Below are 23,416 nucleotides of genomic sequence, written 5' to 3'. Positions count from 1 at the left end.
AAATGAAATGCGTCCAGAGGTCTTCATGGTGATCATGTCAAAGTTTGTGGCCAAGTTTCATGTGCCTCAGTTTTCTTTTTGGTCCAGGGAATAGTTGACTGAAAATGACAAAATCTATATAACTGCACTGCACTAGTGCTAGTTGTAGGTCATAATTCATAATTCAAAACTTCTAAGTTGGAGACGTATGTTGGGTCAAATATTGACATTAGATAGACTGTTTTTTCAGCTGATTGAGTGAGAGGACAACTGTAAACATCAAAGCTGTATATTCCATTTCTTTATTATACAGACCAGACAACGTTGCACCCTCCAATGCCAGCCAAAATCCTAAACAATTAATTTTTCAAGTCCCTGTTGCTGGCACAATATATTGTAGGAATAACATTTATTTTCATTTCAAGATGAAAAGCCTACAAGGACAGGTTAACTTGGTAGCCTATCCCATAGTAAAATCTCAATTCCTTTAATTTGACCAGTTCAAATGGTGAAAAACACCAAGGTCAATGTTAAATCCTATATTTATGGCTATCTTTAATATAAAATCCTTAGGTGTCATTATCTATGAACATGAAGGAATAAAAAATATTTTAGCCATAAGAATCCACATGCAGAGCATCTTAAATTATCTGGGACAAAAAAGCCTATACATTGTATTTAAACACTAGAAGTGAAGCAAAGATTCTACAAAGATATAAAAACGATACAAACATTATAGTGACACCCGAATATCACAGATATTCTAAGAAATATAGATTTATAAAATAAATCCCATTCAAAATAGATCATAACAGGCTATAGGCTATGTCTACAAATGGAACTGCAAACAGCAACAAAGTAACAAATTTTACTGACTTGGAAACACAGCATACAGCACTTTTTGACCAAAAGTATAACGCATGGTTGTAAACTACCACAGGATTAAAGGATATTTTCCGACGATGTCCTGGCCAGACAGGCTACCTATTCCTCCTTTCTATCTTGAGCGCCTCTGTTCCATTCCGTTGGGTAGAAATCCTGCAATAATAGGCACTGGCCATATGAGGGCAGCAACGCTCCACACTATAATAACTAATGTCATGAAGCAGGCAACGAGAGTAGACTCGATGGGTTTGCGGTTCAACCTCCAACTCTTGTCCCCCTTCAGTTCATCGAGTCCGAAGTCTATACAGCAGAAGTTGATGGGGTCTCCCGTCTGCTGCCCTCTCAAGTTTCCCTGCCCAAACCTCCTATATCTCGCCATGCCACATCCAACACACAGTCTGAATTCCTGCTGTCCTCCGGTAACTCCAAGGTGTTCGATAACAACAGGTGAAATGGCGCGGTTGAAAGCGGCAGAGAAAAAAGCCCTGCCGTGGTTGTTGGTGGTGTAAATGAGCACATCACACTGGAACCCAAAGTTGCTACCCCACCGCGCCACGAGTGAGGTGGGAAAAAGCCTCTGTACGCTGACGTTACACTGAGGCAGCGGCTGAGGCGAAGTCTCCGAAGAGGCTTCGGTCTCTTCCACCGATCTTTTGGCGTAGTGCACGTCCACCTCCAAGTTCGCCAAAAATCTGTTCGTGGAGTTGATTGGAGGGAGCAGAAGGTCTTCGTCACTCAACCCGTTGGAAAACTGGAGAAGTACGGCGACACCGCTCAGAACCAGCAGAACAGTCAGGGAGTTGTTTAGCATGGCACAGGGTGCGACTCCCCTCGCATGGTGCGCCGTGGGGAAAAAGCAACTGATGAGTTGAAGTGACAGTCGGCGATGGGGAATGAGTGGCCAAGCGCGTGAAATAGGACGTTCATTCAGAGAATCCGAGCTATTCCTGTTTTTAGAGTTCTGGTGTACCTACTGGCCGCTTAAAACGGGAACGTCAGCTGTCCGCAAAACACCGACGCCCCCTCCCTCTTTTTCTCGACTGAACAACTGGCTTCCTGCCAGGCGGCGGTTGGTTACTTTGGAATGAGTGGCGATGTGGCGCGCAGCAGATTGCTTGCGCTCGCCTACTCAGGTGGGTGAGAGCTAGTGTCACGCCTATAGTGTAGCCTAGACTCTGTTAAAATAAATATAGCTTCTGTTATTAAGACTGAAAATGTGATTGACAACTATTGTCAACTAAAAAGTGATGATCAACAATAGGACTACCAAGTTGTTCAAAACGTTCACAATCAGTCTACAGTAGCTCAACACAAAGAGTAGGGTAGCCTCAATGATTACAGGCACATTTTCCTTGCATTGATTGAAGTTAGGTAGCCTAAGATCCAGTCGATCTGGCTCTTTTCGTTTCAAACTTGTTTGTTATACACTATCAGTGAAGAAGTGTAAATAACAAGAAATGCTTATTTTTAGACCATTATCTATGTTGTATCATGATATAAACATTATTGGTCATGTAGGTAGGCCTAAGTCCCAAAAATGTCAACTCAGAAGCTAGCCTGGGTGACCCCAGATGAACCTGTTAGCAAAATTGAATGTGCTCTGCAAGGTCCATCTGGAAAGGAGCCCATTGATACATGTTTCTGAATTTACTGTTTCCACAGATGTAACCAGAAGTGAAATTAAACTTAAATTTGCACATTGAAGTCTTACCAAATCATTTCCAATTTAAATGCAGTTGTTTACTCAATCCCCAACCCATGTTCCTGGATTTTTGGTGAATCGAAAAAACTGACGTCCAAACCAACCTGCTGAGCAAATTCAAATCTGAAGCAGGTTCGTCTGGGGTCACCCAGGTTAGGAGCTGGGCCCCACACTTTAACAGGTTTATACAGGTGAGCCAAATCGAGACAATTGTCCGTAGCCCTGAGACAGGGTTGTCTGAAGACACAGATCAGGGCAAGGATACAAAAAAAATTCTGCAGCATTGAAAGTGCCCAAAAGCACATTAGCCTCCATTATTCTCAACTGGAAAAGTTTTGAACAACTAGCAGTCTTTCTAGATCTGCCGCTCAGCCAAACTGAGTAATCAGGGACAAAGGGCTTTGGTCAGACAGGTAGCAAGGACCCAATGGTCACTATGAATGAGATTCAGAGTTCCTTTGAGAAGATGAGAGAAGCATATGGACAAACATCAGTGCAGCTTAGTGCCTGGTTTGTTCCACACACAGTGTTGGGAATTGTGGCCAAATAGTTCAGTCTTTGTTTCATCTGACTAGATGATTTTACTTGTCATGGTCGTTCAGGTGCCTTTTGGGAAACTCCTGGCAAAAATGGCTTCCATCTGTCCACTCTACCATAAAGGCCTGATCTGTGGAGTGCTGCACTGATGTTTGTCCTTCTTTACGCTTCTCTCATCCTCTCAAAGGAACTCTGGATCTCATTCATAGTGACCACTGGGTCCTTGGTTATGTCTGACCAAGGCCCTTCATTCCGGATTACTCAGTTTGGCTGAGCGGCCAGATCTAGGAAGACTGTTAGTTGTTCCAAACTGTTTTACATTTGAGAATGATTGAGGCTACCATGCTTTTGGGCGCTTTCAATGCTGCAGAAATGTTCTTATCCTTCCCCAGATCTGTGTCTTCACACAACCCTGTCTCGCAGGTATACGGACAATTATCTTGACCTTGTGGCTTGGTTTTCACTCTGACATACACCATCAACTGTGAGACCGTATATAAAGAGATGCCTACCTCTCCTAATAATGGGCAATGAATTAATTTAGGCACAGGTGGACTCTAATCAAGTTGTAGAAGCATCTCAAAGACCATTGATAGAAGTAGGATGCACCAGAGCTCAATTGCAAGTGTCATAACAAAGGGTCTGAATACTTAAGTAAATTGAATATTTCAGACTTTTCTTTTTTATAAATTTACAAAACACTCCAAACACCTGATTTTGTATGGAGTGTTGGAGTATTGTGTGTAGATTGATGAGAGAAAAAATTTACTGAATCCATTGTGAAACATAGCAAAATGTAGAAAACTTGAAAGGGTCTGAATACTTTCCGGTTGCACTGTATATATATATAATGAGTCCCATGCTCCACCATTTAGCTAATAACTTAGTCAAATCTCCAAGTAGACTAAGTGCATTTTCAAACCCATTTGCAATAATTAAAGGACCAAGACAGTATTTTGAAACTTCAAAGTGTCCAAGTATTTATGAGTAAAATGACTTTAAAGCAAACTAGCCTATAGGTAGATATATATTATGGTGTCTTTCTTTTATGGTAGAATAAGACATGGCCACTTTTTTGTTTGTTTGTTTTGGTTCCAAGTTTCTGACAAACTGCAGGCGCTTGTACAGCTGTACTGAAACTCTATGAAAAATTGAACGAATAATGGCTCCCTTTGCTTAGGGGATTCCCGTAGTTATTCTGTAGTTGTGCCTTATGCTGCTGTGCCAACCCATTCGACTTTCAGTGGTGCCTGTTGCTGGGCTTTTTCTCTCCCATGAAACTGATTTATTTCAGTGTTGAGGTGATCTCAACCTCTCTCACAGACATCACTCAATGGATGTCTAGACTAGTGCCCTATCTGGACTGTAATCTGCAACAGCTGATCCAGACACTGAGCATATGGTTCCTATTAAAGTCACAATTATGTTGTACATAAACGTTTGGAGAGATAATCAATAATGCCTTTTTAAAACATTTTACTTCTTTATTGAGGATCCATAGGCCTTTGAATTTTGAATGTTTGGTTTGGAAAGCATGCTACAGCTACAGAGCTGCCCAATCACCATATGCCTAATCATTTGATGAAGGCAATGGAAAGCCCTCATTATTTCCTCATGGAATACAAATTCTAATGACTCCTCATTCCCCCTTTCATGTGCAAGAGAGAATACACACGGCACCTGTATGGATTGTTTTTGCTGTGAGATGCGTAAATGGCTTAATTTGTGAGCCTGGTCTGCTGTGTGTGTGAGCACAGGGCCAGGCAGAGATTGACACACACACACACATTTGCCTGATTTGCCACGTTTGATTTCCACCAAAAAGCACTGCTCTTTGAGTCCACTCAGTGTGTGTCATGGACGCATTTACTAGAATCTTCCCTCCCCGTTACTCCCACAGTCATCATCTTAAACTGCTTGGCCCACAACACACACGCACACACACACACACACACACACACACCACACACACACACACATACACAAGAACATTCTCAAACTAACTTAACCATAAATTCATACAAAAAGACAAGCAGAAAACATACACACACACACACACTATTTAAAATCCCAAAATACTGCCAGAACCAGATACACTCTAGACAATGTGCCAGTGCAAAGAGGAGGAAATGTAAATGACTTTGCTGCTCATTAATTATGCTATAAAAATGTAAATTGCTTCAGCGCCAAAAATGCTAATGGGACTGAGATAAAAGTCTCCCATGCCAAAGGAAAGCGTATAAAAGATTCATTTTCTTAAATATATTTCTTTTATTCAGAGCCATAAAGGGAGAGGGCCCATTGAGTGTCTTCTGGCTGGCTTCCCGTGGCATGACCCCGGTGGCTTGGCTCAGTAGTGTCTCCCCTCTGCTTCCTTAATACACGCATGCGGCTGGTTTAATTAGGTATTGGACGCTGGGTGACTTTTCTCCCCACGCTCTTTGAGCTAGGGCGGCTTTGTCGTGCCAGACCATGTAAGTCCATTGATTCTGACTCTGGCACCCCTTTCATGCCGCTCTCGTGGCGAGTCACTCTGCAGTCGTGTCACCATGGTAACCATCTGACCTCGGCACTCTTCTGAGATCTGATGTTATCAAGAAAGTTACTGTTTAATTCCTTTCATGAATTAAGCATGAAAGATTTCTTTGACTGGAATTAGTAAGTTGGTAGCAGATACATACAATTATGCCTCTGATAATTGTTTTGTTGAATGGGATGTGTTATTCTATAAATGTTTGTGTCTGGCCTGTTGACATCCATAAGAGTATACATGAGTAACAGGTTAACTGACCTCTTAGTCATTCGTTTTAAAAATAGTCACAGCAAGTCACTTTTATGTATGATGCATTGCACATTTAAAAATAGCTAGAGGCCAGGCTAAAAAATAGCAGGAATTAGCCCAAAGTGCTCTCCTGTTGATGCAGAGAAATCAATACAAGTACCCATGAATAAAAGGAATGAATAGGTACAGCAGATGTAGGCCTATTGCAAGATCAGAAATAAACATCTGTTGGAAACAAAAACATGACAGGGTTATAAATAGTATAAGGAATAGCAAGGTATCTTCATGATTTAAATGACATCAACTACAAATAACATTCTTAGGTCTTCTATGTTCTGTTATTTTTGTTATTTTGAAATGTCACAGTGCTTCACATGTGAGGAAACTCAGATTTCAGGCCAGGGACTAGGTCTGGCCGAAGTTAGCCACAATGTAGCATCTCCAATGTTGATTATTTCATATTTATGTTCCAAGCTGGAATAGTAATTAGTGAATTGCTGAGGGAATGGAGATGGGAATGGTTAATATTGTTTGTCTGCCTCTGTTTCTGACCCCGGAATATGGCCTAGCAACATGGTCTACTGACTGAGGTAACTGAATTGAGCTCAAGGGAAATTAAACAAATCAGCCAAACAATGAAGTCCAAGTGCAGAGGAGATATACTGTAGAGGCTAGAGGAAACTGGGCCCATAATTGGCCCGTGCAGTAATCGTTGCATGGCAAACAGGAACATGGCTGACTACACAGAAGCATAGAAAGAAAGAGGAATTATACAGTACCTGAGATGAAGGGCAGATGAAGGTGCCCAAGGTTGCTGGTCTTTTTACACCACAAATATGAGTACACCACAAATCTTAGCAATCAACAGAAGAAATAGCTAATATTGACAAAATAAATTGGTTGGGTATTAAATTTACTGAGAATGTACGGTTATGTTGACCATCCTGACCAGAGATTGTATGAAATAAAAAAAATGAAAAGTCCCTAGTTAATCCTCATGCAAGCCTGTTTAGGATTATCAAATCATTACTTTGTTACTACAACATCTGGACACTATTATGCTAAGGTTTGAACTTGAACTGGGGTATTATGATTTTTGGCTCCACACCTGAAGGTCACTAGGTTGTAAGAACAACTTTTTAGAGACACGGATAAACAAGCATGCTGTCAATATAATGATGGAGGTCCATCCGCCAAACTCCCACAAATTCCATACTGTTCTTGAGCAAGACAAACAGATCAGAGCTGTACTTATTAGAAATAGCATTAATTAGCAAATTGGCCCCCGACCACATCATTATAGCAGGAAGCGTTGCGAGGTGAGGAGAGAGGAAGGAAGCTAGCGATGTGTGTCGAAGAGTTCCTCCCTCACAGGGGGATGGAGTTGTCACGTCAATGAGTCAGACACACAGAGAACAAGGACATGATCAGATACACTCCTGCATCTCCCTGCCACCGCCAAAGTGCTGGCTAGATTGGGGGGAAATATGTCTGTTTGTTGACGTTTACAACTGACGTTGACGTAACAGATTATTTTTAGAATAAAGTCAAGTCACATTTATTTGTAAAGCGCATTTTTGTATGCACAAAGTGCTAACCCAAAGCGCTCCACACGCAGACATCAGGACAAAAACAGACAAATTAACAAATAATTTACAAAAAACAAAATGCTGGACGGAGCGGCGTGATTCGCCAGCGTACCTGTACAGGCACTTAGACAGGAAACAAACAAATGAACAAAGCGCCTCACATAGACAAAGACAAACAAAAACAATCAATGAGTCCACAGGCAATGGTAGTGCTTTGCCTGACATGAATGCAACATCATTGAGTCCTTCAACAGTCCCACCAGGCTGCTAGATCTGAAGAGCTCTGTGTCAGGTCGATTGATCTGAGCGGCTTCTCCTATTCTGGAAAACACAAAAGCCATCAACTGTCCAAGCAGCAGTCCTACTGCACATCCTCATCCGGACGCTGGTCAAGGCAGGCATTTCGGCAGCTCTTCGGTGACGATGTTTCACAAAGAGTAATAGAGCTATCCCGAGTAAAGTCCCCGACCAGACGCTGGGAAGGCAGCTCTCGTAGTGCAGTCAGGAAGGCCTTTAGCGACACAGGAGGGCTACTCCAGAATCTTCAGCCAATTGACTTTGTGGCCGGACTGTCTCAGACTTGAAAGCGACAAACTGCATTGAGAAAAGTGCCTACCCATGTTGTTTGTGTTCAACTTAAAGATTAGACACAGACAGAACTAAACATAACATCAAATTCATTTATTGACAAAAATCTTGATCTGGGACCTCACCATGTAACATATGTCACCACTGGATCAGTGACAGGGTGGGCTTACTGGTATTCTTGCAGCCCCTTTATGTGGATTTTGACTTATTCATTCTAGATCAGTGTGGAGCACATACACACACACACACATCCACTCCTCCCTCTTGAATCCCTGCCATGGTGAAATAGAGTCTGAAAATAACATCACACTTATCAGCCCCTTCCAGCAGGTCACCGGTAGCAGCCTAGGCATGCATCTCTGGGAGCTGAGATGGTGTGAGATTGCTTTCTGGCAGCCCTTTCCATTTCCAGTGCACCATCACAATGACCTGGAGAGAAGCTGGGTGTGGGCCCGATCTGGCAAGGATCTGGCCAGCATCCACGCCTAAGTCAGATGCTATCGGTCTGAGGTCTGTTCACAGCCCCATGGCAGGAAGCCATGGATCACTGTTACACTGAAAGGTCACCCCTGGAGAACTGGGGCCAACCAATATATCCCCACCTCCCAGTCGGATTGGGCATGATAAGGCGAGGACTTCAGTCCTCTATCAGCCTCTGTGCACATCTCTACCCTGGTTAGACAGCTATTCTTGTGCAGGTGGACAGCAATGTGGATGGGGTTCATGGGAACATATTACTTTCAGACAAGACGCTGTATAACTTCCCCGTGTTAAAGATGGGTCCTCTTTTACTGATTCTTCTTGCCACTATAGGTGTGGCTGTGGATTTTCTTTTTGATACTTTAGGTAGTTTGTCTAGAGAACCTTGAGACATTCTTATTTATCCACAGCACTCTGCAAACACTGATGTGAGTTGGGTTTTAACCCCACTCTGTCTAAATAGGGAAGACAAGAGTTGGCTGTTTGCTGTTGAGTTTAAAGGGAAACTTGGCAGGATTTCCCCCTCTTCTGGAGAAATTGTGCATTATGCTATTTCAAACTGTGGGAAAAGGTAACGATAAAGCACATGGATTTATTTACAAGCTAGCGAACGGTTAGCATAAGATTGGCAGAACTATGTGGATGTTACAAGGTAAGAAACACGATTTAAAACGAGTTTCATGTTTCTCACCTCTCTTTCCGGGACGGTAGTCTCAATGTTGCAAGGTTGGGGGCTAGGGGCAGCGGGGAAAGTCACCATTTTCTCTGGAACAGGTCATTTAACCATCCAAATGATTTCTAAACGGGTTTATTACGTTGAAATAGTTGCCAAGTTCCCCTTTAAAGAGACTAATGGAGTAGGAGAAACCAGGGAAGGAGCTATAGGTTTGGTCGCAGCTCATTGTGGAAACTGACTGAGGTTGTTGATCAAAAACCCAGCAGCTCCAAACTCATTAGCTGGGAAATGCATAATGTATGAAGTCAGTCAGTAGCTCATCAGGTAAAACATGCATTACAGACTTCAGGAGGTGATGGAGTGTTAATATAAAGGAAGGTATGCAATGAAATGACACAGTACCAGACTTGTTAAAGCTCAACCATGAAATCCAGCTGAAACCTTCCTCCATTCTACAATACACTAGATTCTTGCTTGTGTGTGTGTGTAGGCTATGAGTTTTCTCTTGCAGTGAGCATGTTTGTGTATGTGCGTGCATGTATGTGTGTGTGTGTGTATGTGTTTTCTGTTCAGTGAGCATGTACATGTTTGTGTGTGTGTATGTGCGCGCATGTACAGTACATGTGTGTGTGTGTGTGTATGTGCTTTCTCTTGCAGTGAACAAAAGCATGTTTGAGAGTGTGTGCACCATTTCTGTTGATCCGCGCACTCTCTGATGTAACCCTGAAAACAGTCCTCATCGTTGGAAATCTCTACAATCTGCGCGGCCGGAATCCTCACAGCACTGCAGGAGCTCTTGCGGTAAGAGCGGTAATCAAAGGGATCGTTAAAATGAGCGGGCGTCGCCACTCAAGGGGGCCGTGTCAGCAGCACACCTCTTTAGAGCTTAACAGCCGTCACAATTGCCACTTTCCCACTCGTCCCCCACTGCCTCTAAAAAAGCATCTCTCCTGCAGCCCATACATAAATCGACACTGAAATGAAATGGTGCTGTGTTATTCTATATCATTGTATCCTATCCCACATGTTCTAACTGATTAAGTAAAGGTATAGATGGTATGCCATGTAGTTAAATAAAGGCCCTCAGCTGCCTAGTTATCCAGGCCTCCCCGGTTTGCTATTTAACCCCAGAATGACCTCTCTTTACTAATGACACAGTCCAATTCACTCTATCCCACTTTCTTGGCCACAATTTCTCCTGCCAACTCCAAACATGAAAGTGTGTCAAGATAAGTAAATCCATGGTCTACAGACCTGCAATGATCCTCTTAACTGAATGCAATCCATTAGTCAATAACCTTACAAAAATTACGGTCTTCTTCTGCCTAAGATTTTCAAAATAATAGCTGTAATTACACTAATCTTTCCATGCAAAAAATGAAAATGAGTGAAAAGGAAGTGGAATGTATTGTATATAATAATAATAATATATTTTTAATCTACTTTGCATTGCTTTTCATCTGCTCTAAAATGTGTTTTTATTGTACTCTCTGTATGTCAGTGACCTTGTCAGAGTTCAGGATGCTGTATAACTAGCTATTGTATCTCTTTTGCCCTGAGAACAGGAAGCCGGCAGGAAGGCTTCATTCTCTTTCCTCTCCGCCTCTCTCCCTTCCTCTCCTCTTTCTCTTTGATTCTCCTCTCCTCAGTGGAGGCGACGTAGCCTCGGGCCAGAGAGGCTCAATTTCAGTCTGATGTGTGAGGGGGAAAGAGGCGGTCAAACCTTCATTTTGGACAAACTGACCACAGCTTCACTTTCCCTCCCCATGCCTCACCATTTCTAGTAAAGTAAGTAAAAAAGTATTTTATTTATATAGCACATTTCCTATGCACAGAGTGCAACCCAAAGCGCTTAAACCACCAAGGACCTGATGATTTTTATTTTATTTTTTTATATTTTTTTCCAACATTTATCACCCAGAGGGTATACATACAAGCCGAAGCAAAGAACCACAGACAAAAAACAGAAACTCAGACACAGGCAAAAAAAAGAGAGTACAGAGAAAAGTGTGTGTGCTTGTGCATGAGTGTGTGTGTGTGTCTGTGTGCGCAGTGTATGTGCATGTATGAAATGCATCATGTGCACATTATCTGACCCCTTCCATGCTTTCAGAGCACCTTGTCACCTTATCTACATAGCACAAATATTCTGTATTCCACCTTTCCAGACTACCATTTGCTATGCATGTAAGCTTCTCCATTTCAAATACTTTGTTTATTGTATTATACCACAGATGTAGTTCTGGTGTTTTAGGTTGCTTCCATAGCCTTGTCACCTGCTTCAGTGCGTACAAATTATGTAATAGTTCATTTCCAATGTTTTCTTCTTTTAGATTTTCCTTAATATAGCTTCTTACCTGTAAATATTTAAAAAAGTGTTTTTGCTCCAGATCGTACCTAGCAACCATGGTGTTGTACGTGTTTATTGTATTTTTATCAAGAAATTGTGAAAAAGTAACTAATCCCTTACCAACCCAACCTTGTAAAATATTATCACTTAGGACCTGGTGATTGTGGTGTCGTTAGCCTGTTTATTTGTCTGACTGCACAGAAACTACAGGCCTGATTTTCATCAAACCTGGCGGAAAGTTGTAGCTTTGGAAGGATGAACCACAGCTGAAGTATCGCTTTCACTAGCATCTCAACCATTTGGCCTTTGGTGGTCGGTCTGCACTCTTCAGATGCCTGTCTGGTTTCCTCAGCTGTGATGTCACTCGGCAGTCTGCTAATGTCAGATCAAAGCGTTCAGCTCCAGGGATATGGCAGAGACATGGCATTTATTAGACAATATCTCTTCCTCTCTCACACTGATTCACTTTTCCCTGTGATCTGCCGAGCTGCCAGAGAGCTGGCAGCCAAGCTCAGAGTCTGCCGTGCGCACCCAACACTCACCTCTAAGAACACTGCTTGGTGCCTTTCACAGAGGTGCACTATCAAAAAGAGCAGTTGGCTGCATGGTCAAATGTGAAGGAGTTGCTGAATGTGTTTATACAGTAATTCTTTGCTCCCTGGCTTTTGTTTTATCTGCTAGTGTTGTCTTTCTGGGACAGGACACATGCAGTGCAATACATCTCAGAAGTATCTCAGTGTCAGACGATCTCAGTCCAACAGATCAGTCACTCACCCAAAGAAACAAAAGAGTACAATTATACCTTGCATAAAGGTTGGAGATCTGGCATGTCTCTTGTGCTTAGCTGGAATGGAAGCTTATGTATCTGCTTCACTGAGCGGCACACACAAATCTAAATCCTGCTACAGAAAACAATCTGGTGTTGGAGAGATAAAAGGGTTGCTACGGTAACAGGCAGAAATGTCCAACACTGAATTTTCATGCCTGCCAGTATCAGTGTGCTCTGAAAGAGAGAGAGAGATATAGAGAAAGTATAATTTGAAGTTAAAGCTTCCATTGGTACCAAATGAGTGTTCAGTTCAATGACATATTTCAAAATTAGACTAACAATACTATGCTATGCAAGAGCTATATGAAGCTATATGAAGGCAATTTTAAAAGAAGTCAATTAGGACACAGAATTCAGTTGAAAGCAGCACATGGATGGAGGAACATGGGACATTTAACTGCACTGCTCAGTAATATGCATTAGCCTACAATGTCAAGGTAAAAAAACATAAATTGTTTGGCAAGTGAAATGTAGACAGCCTGACAAGGCAGTAGGCTATGCACCAAGAAAAGCACTCACAAGCAAATGAACTGAAGTCACAGCAAGGAAAAGAAAACAGACAGGTATTGTTAAAAGCTGATGGAGATCCTTTTCCAGACAAAGGCTTTCAGTGTGACAAGGGGAAATAAAACATAGAGGTGACAGTTTGTCAGTGTTGCCCTTGAGAAATCTCAAAACCTTCTGCATGTTCCAGCTCTTACTGATGTCATCAAAAAGCTGAAACTTTTTTCTCTCATAGACGTACAAAGCTGTCAAAATGATTTATCTTCAATAATTTTGAAGTAGGTAATGTCTATAGCAGTGTTTCTCAAACTTTTTCAGACCAAGGACCACTTAACCAATAATAAAAAAAAAACTCATGGACCACCTAGCTAAAAAAAAGTAGAAGTAGACCTACTTCTACTTCTACTATATTACACAATAGGCCTTTTCACTGAACCACCTTGCTTATTGTGTCAGAGGATTCATATGATTTCATTAAACTGGCATAGCTTATAGGCAGTGTTGCAGAACTGTTTGGATTTACATACAAGTTGGCTCAATATTGCAAACAACTCATCTATATTATATTTTATCACGTCTGCTCACGGACCACTTGGGATAGCTTGCGGACCGCCAGTGGTCCCCGGACCACACTTTGAGAAACACTGGTCTATAGTACTTGTCTTTGACCACAGTTAGATGAATAAGAAAATGTATGATGTATTCAGAACCAATATGACAGCCTTGCCAAAACTTTGACATTTCCAACCAGATATAAGTGACTTCAGTCCATACATAATTCTAGACAAAAATACATAGCCTATACCACGCAAGTGAACAGATGGAATTCTATACTTCTCTTTCACATCAACCAACAGTCATCATTTTGAGAGATAAAAATGAATAAACAAAAACAAATTGCATACACAAAGCTTTTAGGCCAACAAGATTCATTTCATCACAACCTATTAAGGATGGGATAGCTAATCACTAAATAAATATTATTATGCTAGCCTGGACTGGGAAAAGGAGCCAGACAAGAACACTGAATGCTTTGACCCTTGTTTGTATTGCATATTGCTGCTGCACCCATTTTACACCATAACTGTTGATGTCTTTACATTACATTACATTTAGCAGACACTTCTTGTCAGCTATATTACAAGGGATCACATTGTCCCCAGAGCAACTTGGGTTGCCTTGTACAAGGACACAACGGTGGAAGCCAGGAATTGAACCAACAACAACTTTCAGGCTACTGCACGCTAGCCCAGCTCCTTAACCACTACACTACCACCGCCCCATATGTCTTTGTATCTATATTTTATATCTATTTATTCCTATATTATTTCAAGGGAGATGCTTTCACTGTCTTGTTGTATAGCCTACAATTCCAAATAGGCTACATGACTTGATAATAATTCAGGGAAATCGAGAAGGCCTCCAAGCCAGCTTGATGAAAAAACATCTGAATATGGTGGAAAATGATGCATGCTTTAATTATGGCAAAGGTCAGGCCAGTCTTCTACACATTTATAATTAAATATAGAGTTATTTTAATGTTTATTTATATATTTATATAACACAACATAACAAAAACATATACATCCTAACAAAAGTAATACATTTAGTAAACTGGAGGGATGCGAATAACTGCATACAGGTTTTGGTGTGGGTGGAGTGCTACTGTCTATGGTGTCGTCACGTGACTCGTCAATATGGCGGCGCCCTTGTAGCGGTGTGAGTTTGACAGCTGAGCATGTTTTGCGGAAGAGTACGGAGTAATTCAGGCTAAGCGAGGGATGAATTTGGTCTTATGAGCAAAAAAGTGTGTCCGCTTGAAGCTAACATTGGAATGAGTTCACCATAAATCAAGGACATCAATAAGAGGGAATTTCTGTACTGTAAGTGTCAGCTACGTTAGCTTTCTAGCTTTCTTTTTACAGCTCCTTACTTTTTTAGCAAACTGAAATTCGTAAAATGTCAGCCGATGAAGGTTATAAACAATGCATTTGCGTCTGTGGCAAGAAAGTCATAGTAAAAGATAAATAACACTGCACTATTTTGACATGTCCTTGACTAGTTGTCGTTGAGTCGACTGGCATTTAGAGTAACAGGGAAATACGCTGTGTACACGCGCATCTCGAAATGCACATTGCTCTTTGATGTTCGTGCTGCAAAAATACCTACAAAATTGAGTAGGTAGCCTATCAGGGTCAGCAAGGATGCGTGCGTGCGGGGGGATCCAATTCATCACTCTCGAGTGACACTACAGCACTGCTTCTTCTGTAACCATAGAAACGTTCTCCTCTTCCACATCTCCACACACCTTGCACGTCTTTCTCGGTCTCTCTTTTTCCTCTTGTCCTGTCCCTAGTCCTGGTTTAACGTTAGCCCATCCGATGCAGTAGAGGTTTTTGATTAAATGATTGGAGTGAAAGTAGACTAGACTAGATTTAAACCCGTTTGTACCACACCGTTTTTTGCCATCCAGAGTTAGTGGCTGTGTGTGCAGAAGGCTCAGCCAGACGTGTTTCAGTGGTGCAGTTTTCATGCAGCTCGTGGGCGGAAGCTCTGTGTGGCGACAGCTCTGGGTTGTCATCTGAATCTGAATCAGCACAGCTGAATTGTCATACTCAACAGTGAAATGATTCTATGACTAAATCATGTTCTCTGTTCAGTCTGTTTCTTTACTGTCAACCAAAACTTAAAGCTACTACTGGCAAGAATGAACTGCAAAGGATGCATGTCCCCTTTGTAGGAATTTTGCGTTCTCTATATTTCTAGCGCACAAGGATGAAGGGCAGGAAACAGAAGGGCCATCATCAGTCTAAAGTATTTCTAAGCATTAATAGCATGGAAATACCAGAATCTAAATCCATTATTCACCTGGTTTGGTCGGAGCGAACAACCTTTTTAAAGATGATAACTAAAAGATGGCAAATCAGAAATCTGACTGACTGAAACCCCTCATGCATAAAGACATGCCAGACAGCCCATGTTGACTGATATGTCCCATGCCTGTGCATCTTCTAGGTGGCGTTGCCATGCAGTCAGTGGTGAAGAGGGTCACTCTGTGCCCACCGGCCCTGGTCAGACAGGGCATACGTAGTGGGCACCTCCTTTGTCCCGTGCCCTGGTTAAGGCAGGCGTCGTGTCGAAGCCTGTACAGCGAGACGGGGGTGTGGGAGAAGGACTACCGGGTGGAGACCAGGAGGAAGGTGGAGCAGAGATGGCACCCCCTCATCAAGGAGCAGTGGAAGAGGAGCAGCAAAAAGGAGGTGGGTGGGGACAGGAAGTTGATCTATTTTGATATGTCTATTGTCAGGGTAGCTCTCCCAGTGGGTCGGTCCTATAACTGAGTTCTTAATGGATGTGAGGGTGGTGGGTACACCAAGCATTACGGGTGTAAAGGTATTTGTACCAAACCGTTTAGGTACAGGACGTACTTCGGGTCGACAATTCTTGAAGTCGCATAGGTGGTTCTCTCGGTAGCAGCCAGCTACGGCTATGCTCTCTGGCTATCCTAGGCTATGCTCTCTGGCTATCCTAGTCTATGCTCTCTGGCTATCCTAGGTGGACGATTCCCCTACTACAAGTTTGTCAAGTTTACAAACCTCTACAAGTTTGTCAAGTTTACAAACATCTACGAAGCCATCAAATTGGCTTCGTAGAGGTTATATTATGGTACAAATCTTGCATAGTGTAGCTTTAGAAAAGAGCTGCTATGCTTCAGGAATTCTGAATGTGCTGTCGGTATATCATATTATTATATCTATATTCATACTACATCAGAGTTATGTTAATACTTTTTTGCAAAATACGCATATTTAGTTTGTTAATTATTGCACTTCTCAACTGTAGGGGGACCCCGAGAGCAAATCTTGTTTAGTGCTGCTTTAAAAACAATTGCCATTGGTCATATACTGTAGGTCTTTTCCAGTAGATTACAAAGGAGCTGGTGACCAAAGAAAAGGCCCTCAGAAACCTATCAAAGACAGACACGTTTAGATCTCTTCACCGTCTTCCCTTGCTGAAACATATCAGAAGATACCCACCATGTCCTGACCTGTAGAGATGTTGTGTGTGTGTGTGTCTCTCTCTCTCTCTTTCTCTCTCTGTGAGAGAGAGAGGGAATGTCATTCCCACCTTATTAGTGTCATCTTCTCACTGTTTCCCTGTTTTTTGCAAACACCGCGCTCTACCGTTTGTTTTGTTGTGGGTGCGTGATCCAGGAAACTTACAGAAAAAATCAAAGATTGGTCGAACTCCAAAAAATATTTTTTTTACTTACTAGCAACAGGGGTAAGTGAAGAAACGTTTCGGCCTTTTTTTCTGGCCTGTTACAGAGGAAGGACAGAATAGGAAAACAGATGATGTGTGTGTGTTTGTGTGTGTGTGTGTGTGTGTGTGAGAGAGAGAGAAAGAGAGGTAAAGTGCGGTTCGGGCCGAATATTTCTGTCCGAACCCGGCCTGTGTCCGACAAAGTTGCGTCCGAACCTGTCCCGAACCCGACAGGCATGTTGATCTCTATGTCCGAACACGACCCGAGCCTGATGCAGATAATGCCTCACTTATTCCCATGCTAGTGATTAAATATTAACGTTTGTGGATAGCCTGCCGTTGTTAGCCTATTAAACAACTGTCAAACACACACACACACACACACACGCACACACGCACACACGCACATGCACATACACGCGTGCACACACACACACACACACACACACATGTGTGCTCATATTAAATAAACACGCTCCCACCTTACGCCCTGGAGATGGCACAGCAGGCACACCTGACCTCCTCCTGCCAGGAGAACAGCCATGATTGTCCCAGGGTTAGAGTACTGACAATGACCAATAGAATGGAATCCTGGGTGAAATGTCTGTATTCAACGATTATTAAAGGTGCCCTGCCACACGTATTTTAGTGGTAGCGTGGTATAGAAAGCCTGCAGGAAGACTCAGCTCGATTTGCACCAGTTCTCATTAATATTCAACGAGCTAAGCTGCTTGACTCTGATTGGCTAACAGCTAGTCGGTTTTGTCCATGACATGATAGCTGTTATCCATAGATATATACATATGTATATATGTGTATATATCTATGGCTGTTATCAACTAATTTTAGCTTTGTGGCATGAACTTAGCTTGGCTAGTGAGTGCTAGCATTGTCCAAATGGGCATAAAACCTGCTAGGCTAGCGAGTGCATTAAACCTGTATAACATTTCACTTCCTTGAGTTGACAATAATGATTTACTTACGGACTGGGCACCGGTCTTAGACTGCTAGTCAGGACCAGATTTCAGGATTCTGTAACCCTGTAGGCATTTTTGAGGAAAAGTTGTTATACAGCATTTTTAGATAGTTCAAATTGTCCTTAATACAAATCCACCATATAAAAAATTGTTTAGGTCCCCAGTTTCTCGGAATTTTCATTCAAACATAGGTGCCTTGCACTCAGGTGAGAAAAATACTGGTAGATAGGGTAAAATTTTAAACTTTTATGTATCACCACAAAACTTTCCCAGTTTGTCACTTACATTAAGACAAGTATTTTTTGTATTACAAGTTTTCTGAAATGTAATGTTTAAATATGCAAATGAGGCTTAATCTACTGAAATATGCGCTAATATGCATACATTTCCAAATTTCACACGTACACATTGGATGAAGCCATGTGAGGGTAAAAGTTGTTATACATGATATTTTGAAGGTTCAATGTCTCCTGAATATAAATCCACTATTTAACATATTCATTAGGGTACCAGTTCTTAATATTTTGTACTGAAACAATATGCGTCTCAGACACTTTCAAAACACCACCGTATGAATGGGGCAAAAAAAAAAAAAAAAAAACATAGATATCACCGTAAAACTCAGTTTTCTGAAATGTTATTTTTACTTATTATTGATTCATACAAGTATCACATGACATTCTGCATTTGCTAGCAGCAGTACATGGGTTAGGCTTACAACTGCATCTAGCTGTCTTGCATCCTTTGGTGCAACCACAGGAGATAAACTCCTCGCAACCATCCGGAGGTAGTGACATGAGTTGAGGAACAAGTGAACTTTCCTCCATTTTCCATCCCATGGTCTCAGGGGGTGGCAGAATTGGCTGCTGCATGTGGGCCTGCCGCCAGACCAAAGCCTGGAAGTGAGAAAGCTGAATGTGGAAGTAGAGAGAATCTCTAGTTGGTGGCAGTCTTTCTATTGTCATGCCCTTCACAAACATGCTTACTTGAACGTCGTTGATGTTGTTAACATTCATTGCTCCATACAGTTTGCAGAAAAAACTTTCTACATTCTGAATGGTGAGTTCACTAAGATCAGGACCTTCACCAAGCCCCTTTAACAGATGATGATGCTGTACAAATACATCCCAACATGACTTTTTTGTGCGTCCAGCAGTGTACGAAGTCACTTCCACTCAAGCGCATGAAAACCTGGAAGCAGATCGAGGACCTGTGGTTCCATCTGCAAATGTTCCACTATGGCATGAACTGGAATGTACTTTCTGTCCTTTGCTGTACCTGCCTTCATCCAGATCATGTGGAAATGGGCAATCATCAGTACCAAGATGTCGGTGTCTCTCGCTGAGACAACAATATTTGATGCGTTGCTTCTAATGCAGTGAAGAACAATTCTTGTGTCTGCTTCTTCATGCTTGGCTTCCAAGCAGTCAGTGTTAAAGGTTGAATTAGAGGCTTCAACTCTCTCTTCATCACTGAAGCCACCTGCAGCAACTATGATCTTATTTGCTGGAGCTCCAACAATCAGCTGTTGGGATAAAAAGTGTACAAGATCAGCCTTGTTGTCTGCATGAGCAATAAAGTTCTCCCACTTTGCAGGAAGAGGCAAATCTCTGCTCTCAATTGGTCTTCTGATTGCCACCAAGCCTTTTCCACGGCGCTTTCGTGTTCCACTTTTGATAGAATGTGTGTGGTAGCGATCAAACAAAACATCAATTCGCTGGAATTGTGCTCCACTTCAGAGAACAGATTCCACAAAAACATCAGCAAGGTCCCCAAAACTCTTTGCTCCTTGTGGCTTTCCAATGGCAATGACCAGAGCTTGACCATCAATGATGAGCATTGGTTCATCCCGAAGGTCTCTGTTATCAAGGTGGTTGGGACATGGAATGCCAGCAGCTAGAATCTTATTAAACACTGCCTTTGAACCTGAAAGAAGCTGTCCATTTACATCTGCCAGAGACAAGGGCACAACAAATAGTTCATGCATCATAATGCTGTCAAGATTGACTGGGCGCCCTGCATCATATGCAGCAATGAGGCGTTGCAGAATGTTTCGGTCTGCCTTGACAGTTTTCACCTTTCCCGTTTTTAGATCTGACTTCTTAACTTCAAACAAAGACGCAAACGTTATACTTGTTCTTTTTAAGTTTGTCCCTGAACGAGACTCTCCCCCCCCCCCAGATGGCAACAGCCTCTCAACAACAAATGTATCTAATTGACTTTGACCTTTCTGTGGTGCTGTCAACAGCTCGCTTTCAATATCCTGCGTGGCCAAGTCTTTGTTTGCAATGTGTTGCAGGGTCTGGGACAGGTTGGCAAAGAAAAGGCCAAACCTCTGCAAGACTGCAAGCAAAGCATCTTCATCTGCATTGTCCCGTTTCATTCGGACTTTTGTCGTTGGCCAAAAGCAACTTTAGTGTCATGGGCAAGACTGGATCGGAGGTTGAAAGACAGAGCCCACCTACTTGGTGCTGAGGATGTCTTTGTGTTTCCAACAATGCCTCCGCCTTTCTTTCCAATACACCATAGCCACTCCTGACTATGATCAGGGTCCACTTGGTTGAAGCGGTGACTACAAAGTTTCCGGCATCAAACTCCGTTTTTACTGGTTTAGGAAGTTGGTGCATTTCATTCAGGTACATAGTGCCCCGCCGTGCATAATTTATGTGGTTATACCGCATGAAAAAGGGCAACATTTTCTGGAATGCACAAAGGTGCAGATTCCAGATTCCATCCCTCTGTGCACGAATGAATAATGCTCGAGTTATGTAGGAAGCCTGATAATAGTACAAGCAAAGTGTCCAGTTGTGTCAAGCCGCCTTAGTATTTTAAAACTAGCCATTTTGATGCGATCATAGTAGTACCCCTAGCCTAAGTTTGGAAATGTGTGCATTAGTGCATATTTCAGTAGATTAAGCCTCATTTGCATATTTAAACATTACATTTCAGATAACTTGTAATACAAAAAATACTTGTCTTAATGTAAGACACCAACTGGGAAAGTTTTGTGGTGATCCATAAAGGTTTACATTTTTACCCTATCTACCAGTATTTTCTCGCCTGAGAGCAAGGCATCCATTTTTGAAGGAAAATTCTGAGAAACTTGTGACCTAAAAAAAAATGTATATGGTGGATTTGTATTTAGGACCCTTTGAACTGTCTAAAAATGCTGTATAACAATTTTTCCTCAAAAATGCAATTGATGCTTCATCCAATATGTGTACGTGTCAAGTTTGGAAATTTGTGCATATTAGCGCATATTTCAGTAGATTAAGCCTCATTTGCATATTTAAACATTACATTTCAGAAAACTTGTAATACAAAAAATACTTGTCCTAATGTACGTGACAAACTGGGAAAGTTTTGTGGTGATCCATAAAGGTTTACATTTTTACCCTATCTACCAGTATTTTCTCGCCTGAGAGCAAGGCATCCATTTTTGAAGGAAAATTCTGAGAAACTTGGGACCTAAAAAAAATGTTATATGGTGGATTTGTATTTAGGACCCTTTGAACTATCTAAAAAAACGTTCCCCAAGAGTACAGGTCACTCCAGGGTCTACCTTAAGAAGGCCAGTTTATTTATCTAGCGCATTTCATACACAGGGGTAATTCAATGTGCTTTACATAAACAAAAACAAAGAGTGTTAGTACATAAACAAAAACAAAAAGTAGAAGTACAGGTAATCCTGAGGCATGTGCTCTTAATTCTCTCACGAGACTTCTCATTTTTCACCACCTATATATAAGTCCCCCTCCGAGCCTGCATGTGTAGATTAATGATGATCCAGATTATCCTCTCATGCATCTGTCACAGGGGGAAAAGATATATTACAGCTTTCTGTGTGGTGGCTTTTTACTGAGAATGAAATTTTAAAATGGCCCCTGGGGTATGTATCCAAAAATAACATGATGAAGTGTACCTTTCCTTCTCTTTCTCACCTAAAGATTCTCTAAGGGTCACCTGTGTGGTAGGAAGTCCTTCTGGACATGACAAAGTCTGGAGCAGCTAAGACTGTTGCCAAGTTGCTGGTGGGTGGGGGGCTGGGTGGGGTTGTTGTGGCTTACAGACAAATAGACTAACCCAGAAAAAGAATCACTCTCTCACATATTTAAACACACAGACGAAGACATCCACTCGCTCTCACACACACATACAGTCACCCACAGATACACACACACACACACACACACACACACACACACACACATATACACACACACACTCTTCATTCATACAGTCTGGAGTGTTGAGTTGAGAGACCCTCTAAATGCAGCGGTGCCCTAACAGTGTGGGCTGAGATTGTAAGTAAAATGCACATCTGCCACAAAAGCTCGACTCTTTTTATAAGGTCCATTACTACCCCATACAGAACTGAACTGTCAGATGGTAATGGATCTGGGTCTGAGTCTGGTACTGCTTCCTGCTGATGGACAGAGAAAGAGTCTCAGAGAGAGAGAGACGGATGAGAAAGGTATAGAGAAAACCCTTTTTCTGTAATTTTAAAACCAACTACCCAACCTTTGAAGACCTTAGCAAAAATGAAAAATCCTCTCAGGAGAGGGTTGGCAGCAAAATATATTTCACCTATGCCTGGGTGCTTATGCCTAGTGAGGGACACTAGTTTAACGTAAATTTAAATGGTTTTAATGTGGACACATGAAAACATAAACAATGTATTTTTTTTGTCTATGTATATGTGTGTATGCATACTGGTATTGTACTTTTCTCCTTTATTACTTATGGTTATCTTATATAAGTTTAAATCTACACATGTTTATACACATCTAAATATCTATCTATGCATTCTTCTGTATGATTGCTTTGGCAATGCAAATACCTTTTATTGTCATGCCAATAAAACACCCTTTGAATTTGAGAGAGAGAGAGAGCGACAAAGAGAGAGCTAGAGAGAGAGAGAGAGGTGAGTCAGCTCCGTTGTGTTACTTTCCGGAAAAAGAGGGGAAAAGTCTGTTATTCGCCACTGCCTCTGAATAATTCATATTCCCCTTGACCTGAGGTGATTAACATGGAATGGTTGGTCACCTCCCGCATACACACACACACACACACACACACACACATACACACATACAGAGAACCACCACTAGCTCCACAAGAAGTAATGAATCACTGAGATCACTTATCTCAAAGAGTCATGGCCGTTGCCATAGTAAGTGTGTGTGTGTGTGTGTGTTGTTTTAAAGTAGCACTTGCTGGTTCACTTATCCCTTAAACTAAAATCTGCGAATGCATGTCTCTGTTAATAGCATGT

The 23,416-nt window shown here is 41.8% G+C and overlaps 2 protein-coding genes across 2 annotated transcripts in view; one reads left to right on the top strand and one right to left on the bottom strand.

The window, feature by feature from the left end:
* Positions 1–304: 304 nt before the first annotated feature.
* Positions 305–1,890, bottom strand: tmem158 (transmembrane protein 158). The gene has a single exon (XM_076279405.1). The coding sequence runs from the start codon at positions 1,673–1,675 to the stop codon at positions 977–979; it is 699 nt and encodes a 232-aa protein (XP_076135520.1). The 5' UTR covers positions 1,676–1,890; the 3' UTR covers positions 305–976.
* Positions 1,891–14,583: 12,693 nt separating this feature from the next.
* Positions 14,584–23,416, top strand: part of lars2 (leucyl-tRNA synthetase 2, mitochondrial) — an 89,828-nt gene continuing 80,995 nt past the window's right edge. The window contains exons 1-2 of the mRNA XM_076280145.1: positions 14,584–14,784; positions 15,917–16,161. Coding sequence (XP_076136260.1) covers positions 15,928–16,161 — 234 coding nt within the window. The 5' untranslated portion in view covers positions 14,584–14,784; positions 15,917–15,927. The remainder of the gene's footprint in view (positions 14,785–15,916; positions 16,162–23,416) is intronic.

This window comes from Alosa pseudoharengus, unplaced genomic scaffold (genome assembly GCF_046254945.1).
Source record: "Alosa pseudoharengus isolate Yale_2024_CS ecotype anadromous, Long Island Sound unplaced genomic scaffold, YU_APseudo_1.1 YU_APseudo_1.1_scf_12, whole genome shotgun sequence".
Classification (NCBI taxonomy): domain Eukaryota; kingdom Metazoa; phylum Chordata; class Actinopteri; order Clupeiformes; family Clupeidae; genus Alosa; species Alosa pseudoharengus.
Note: the sequence above shows the minus strand (reverse complement) of the source record. Positions and strands in the feature narration are given on the sequence as shown.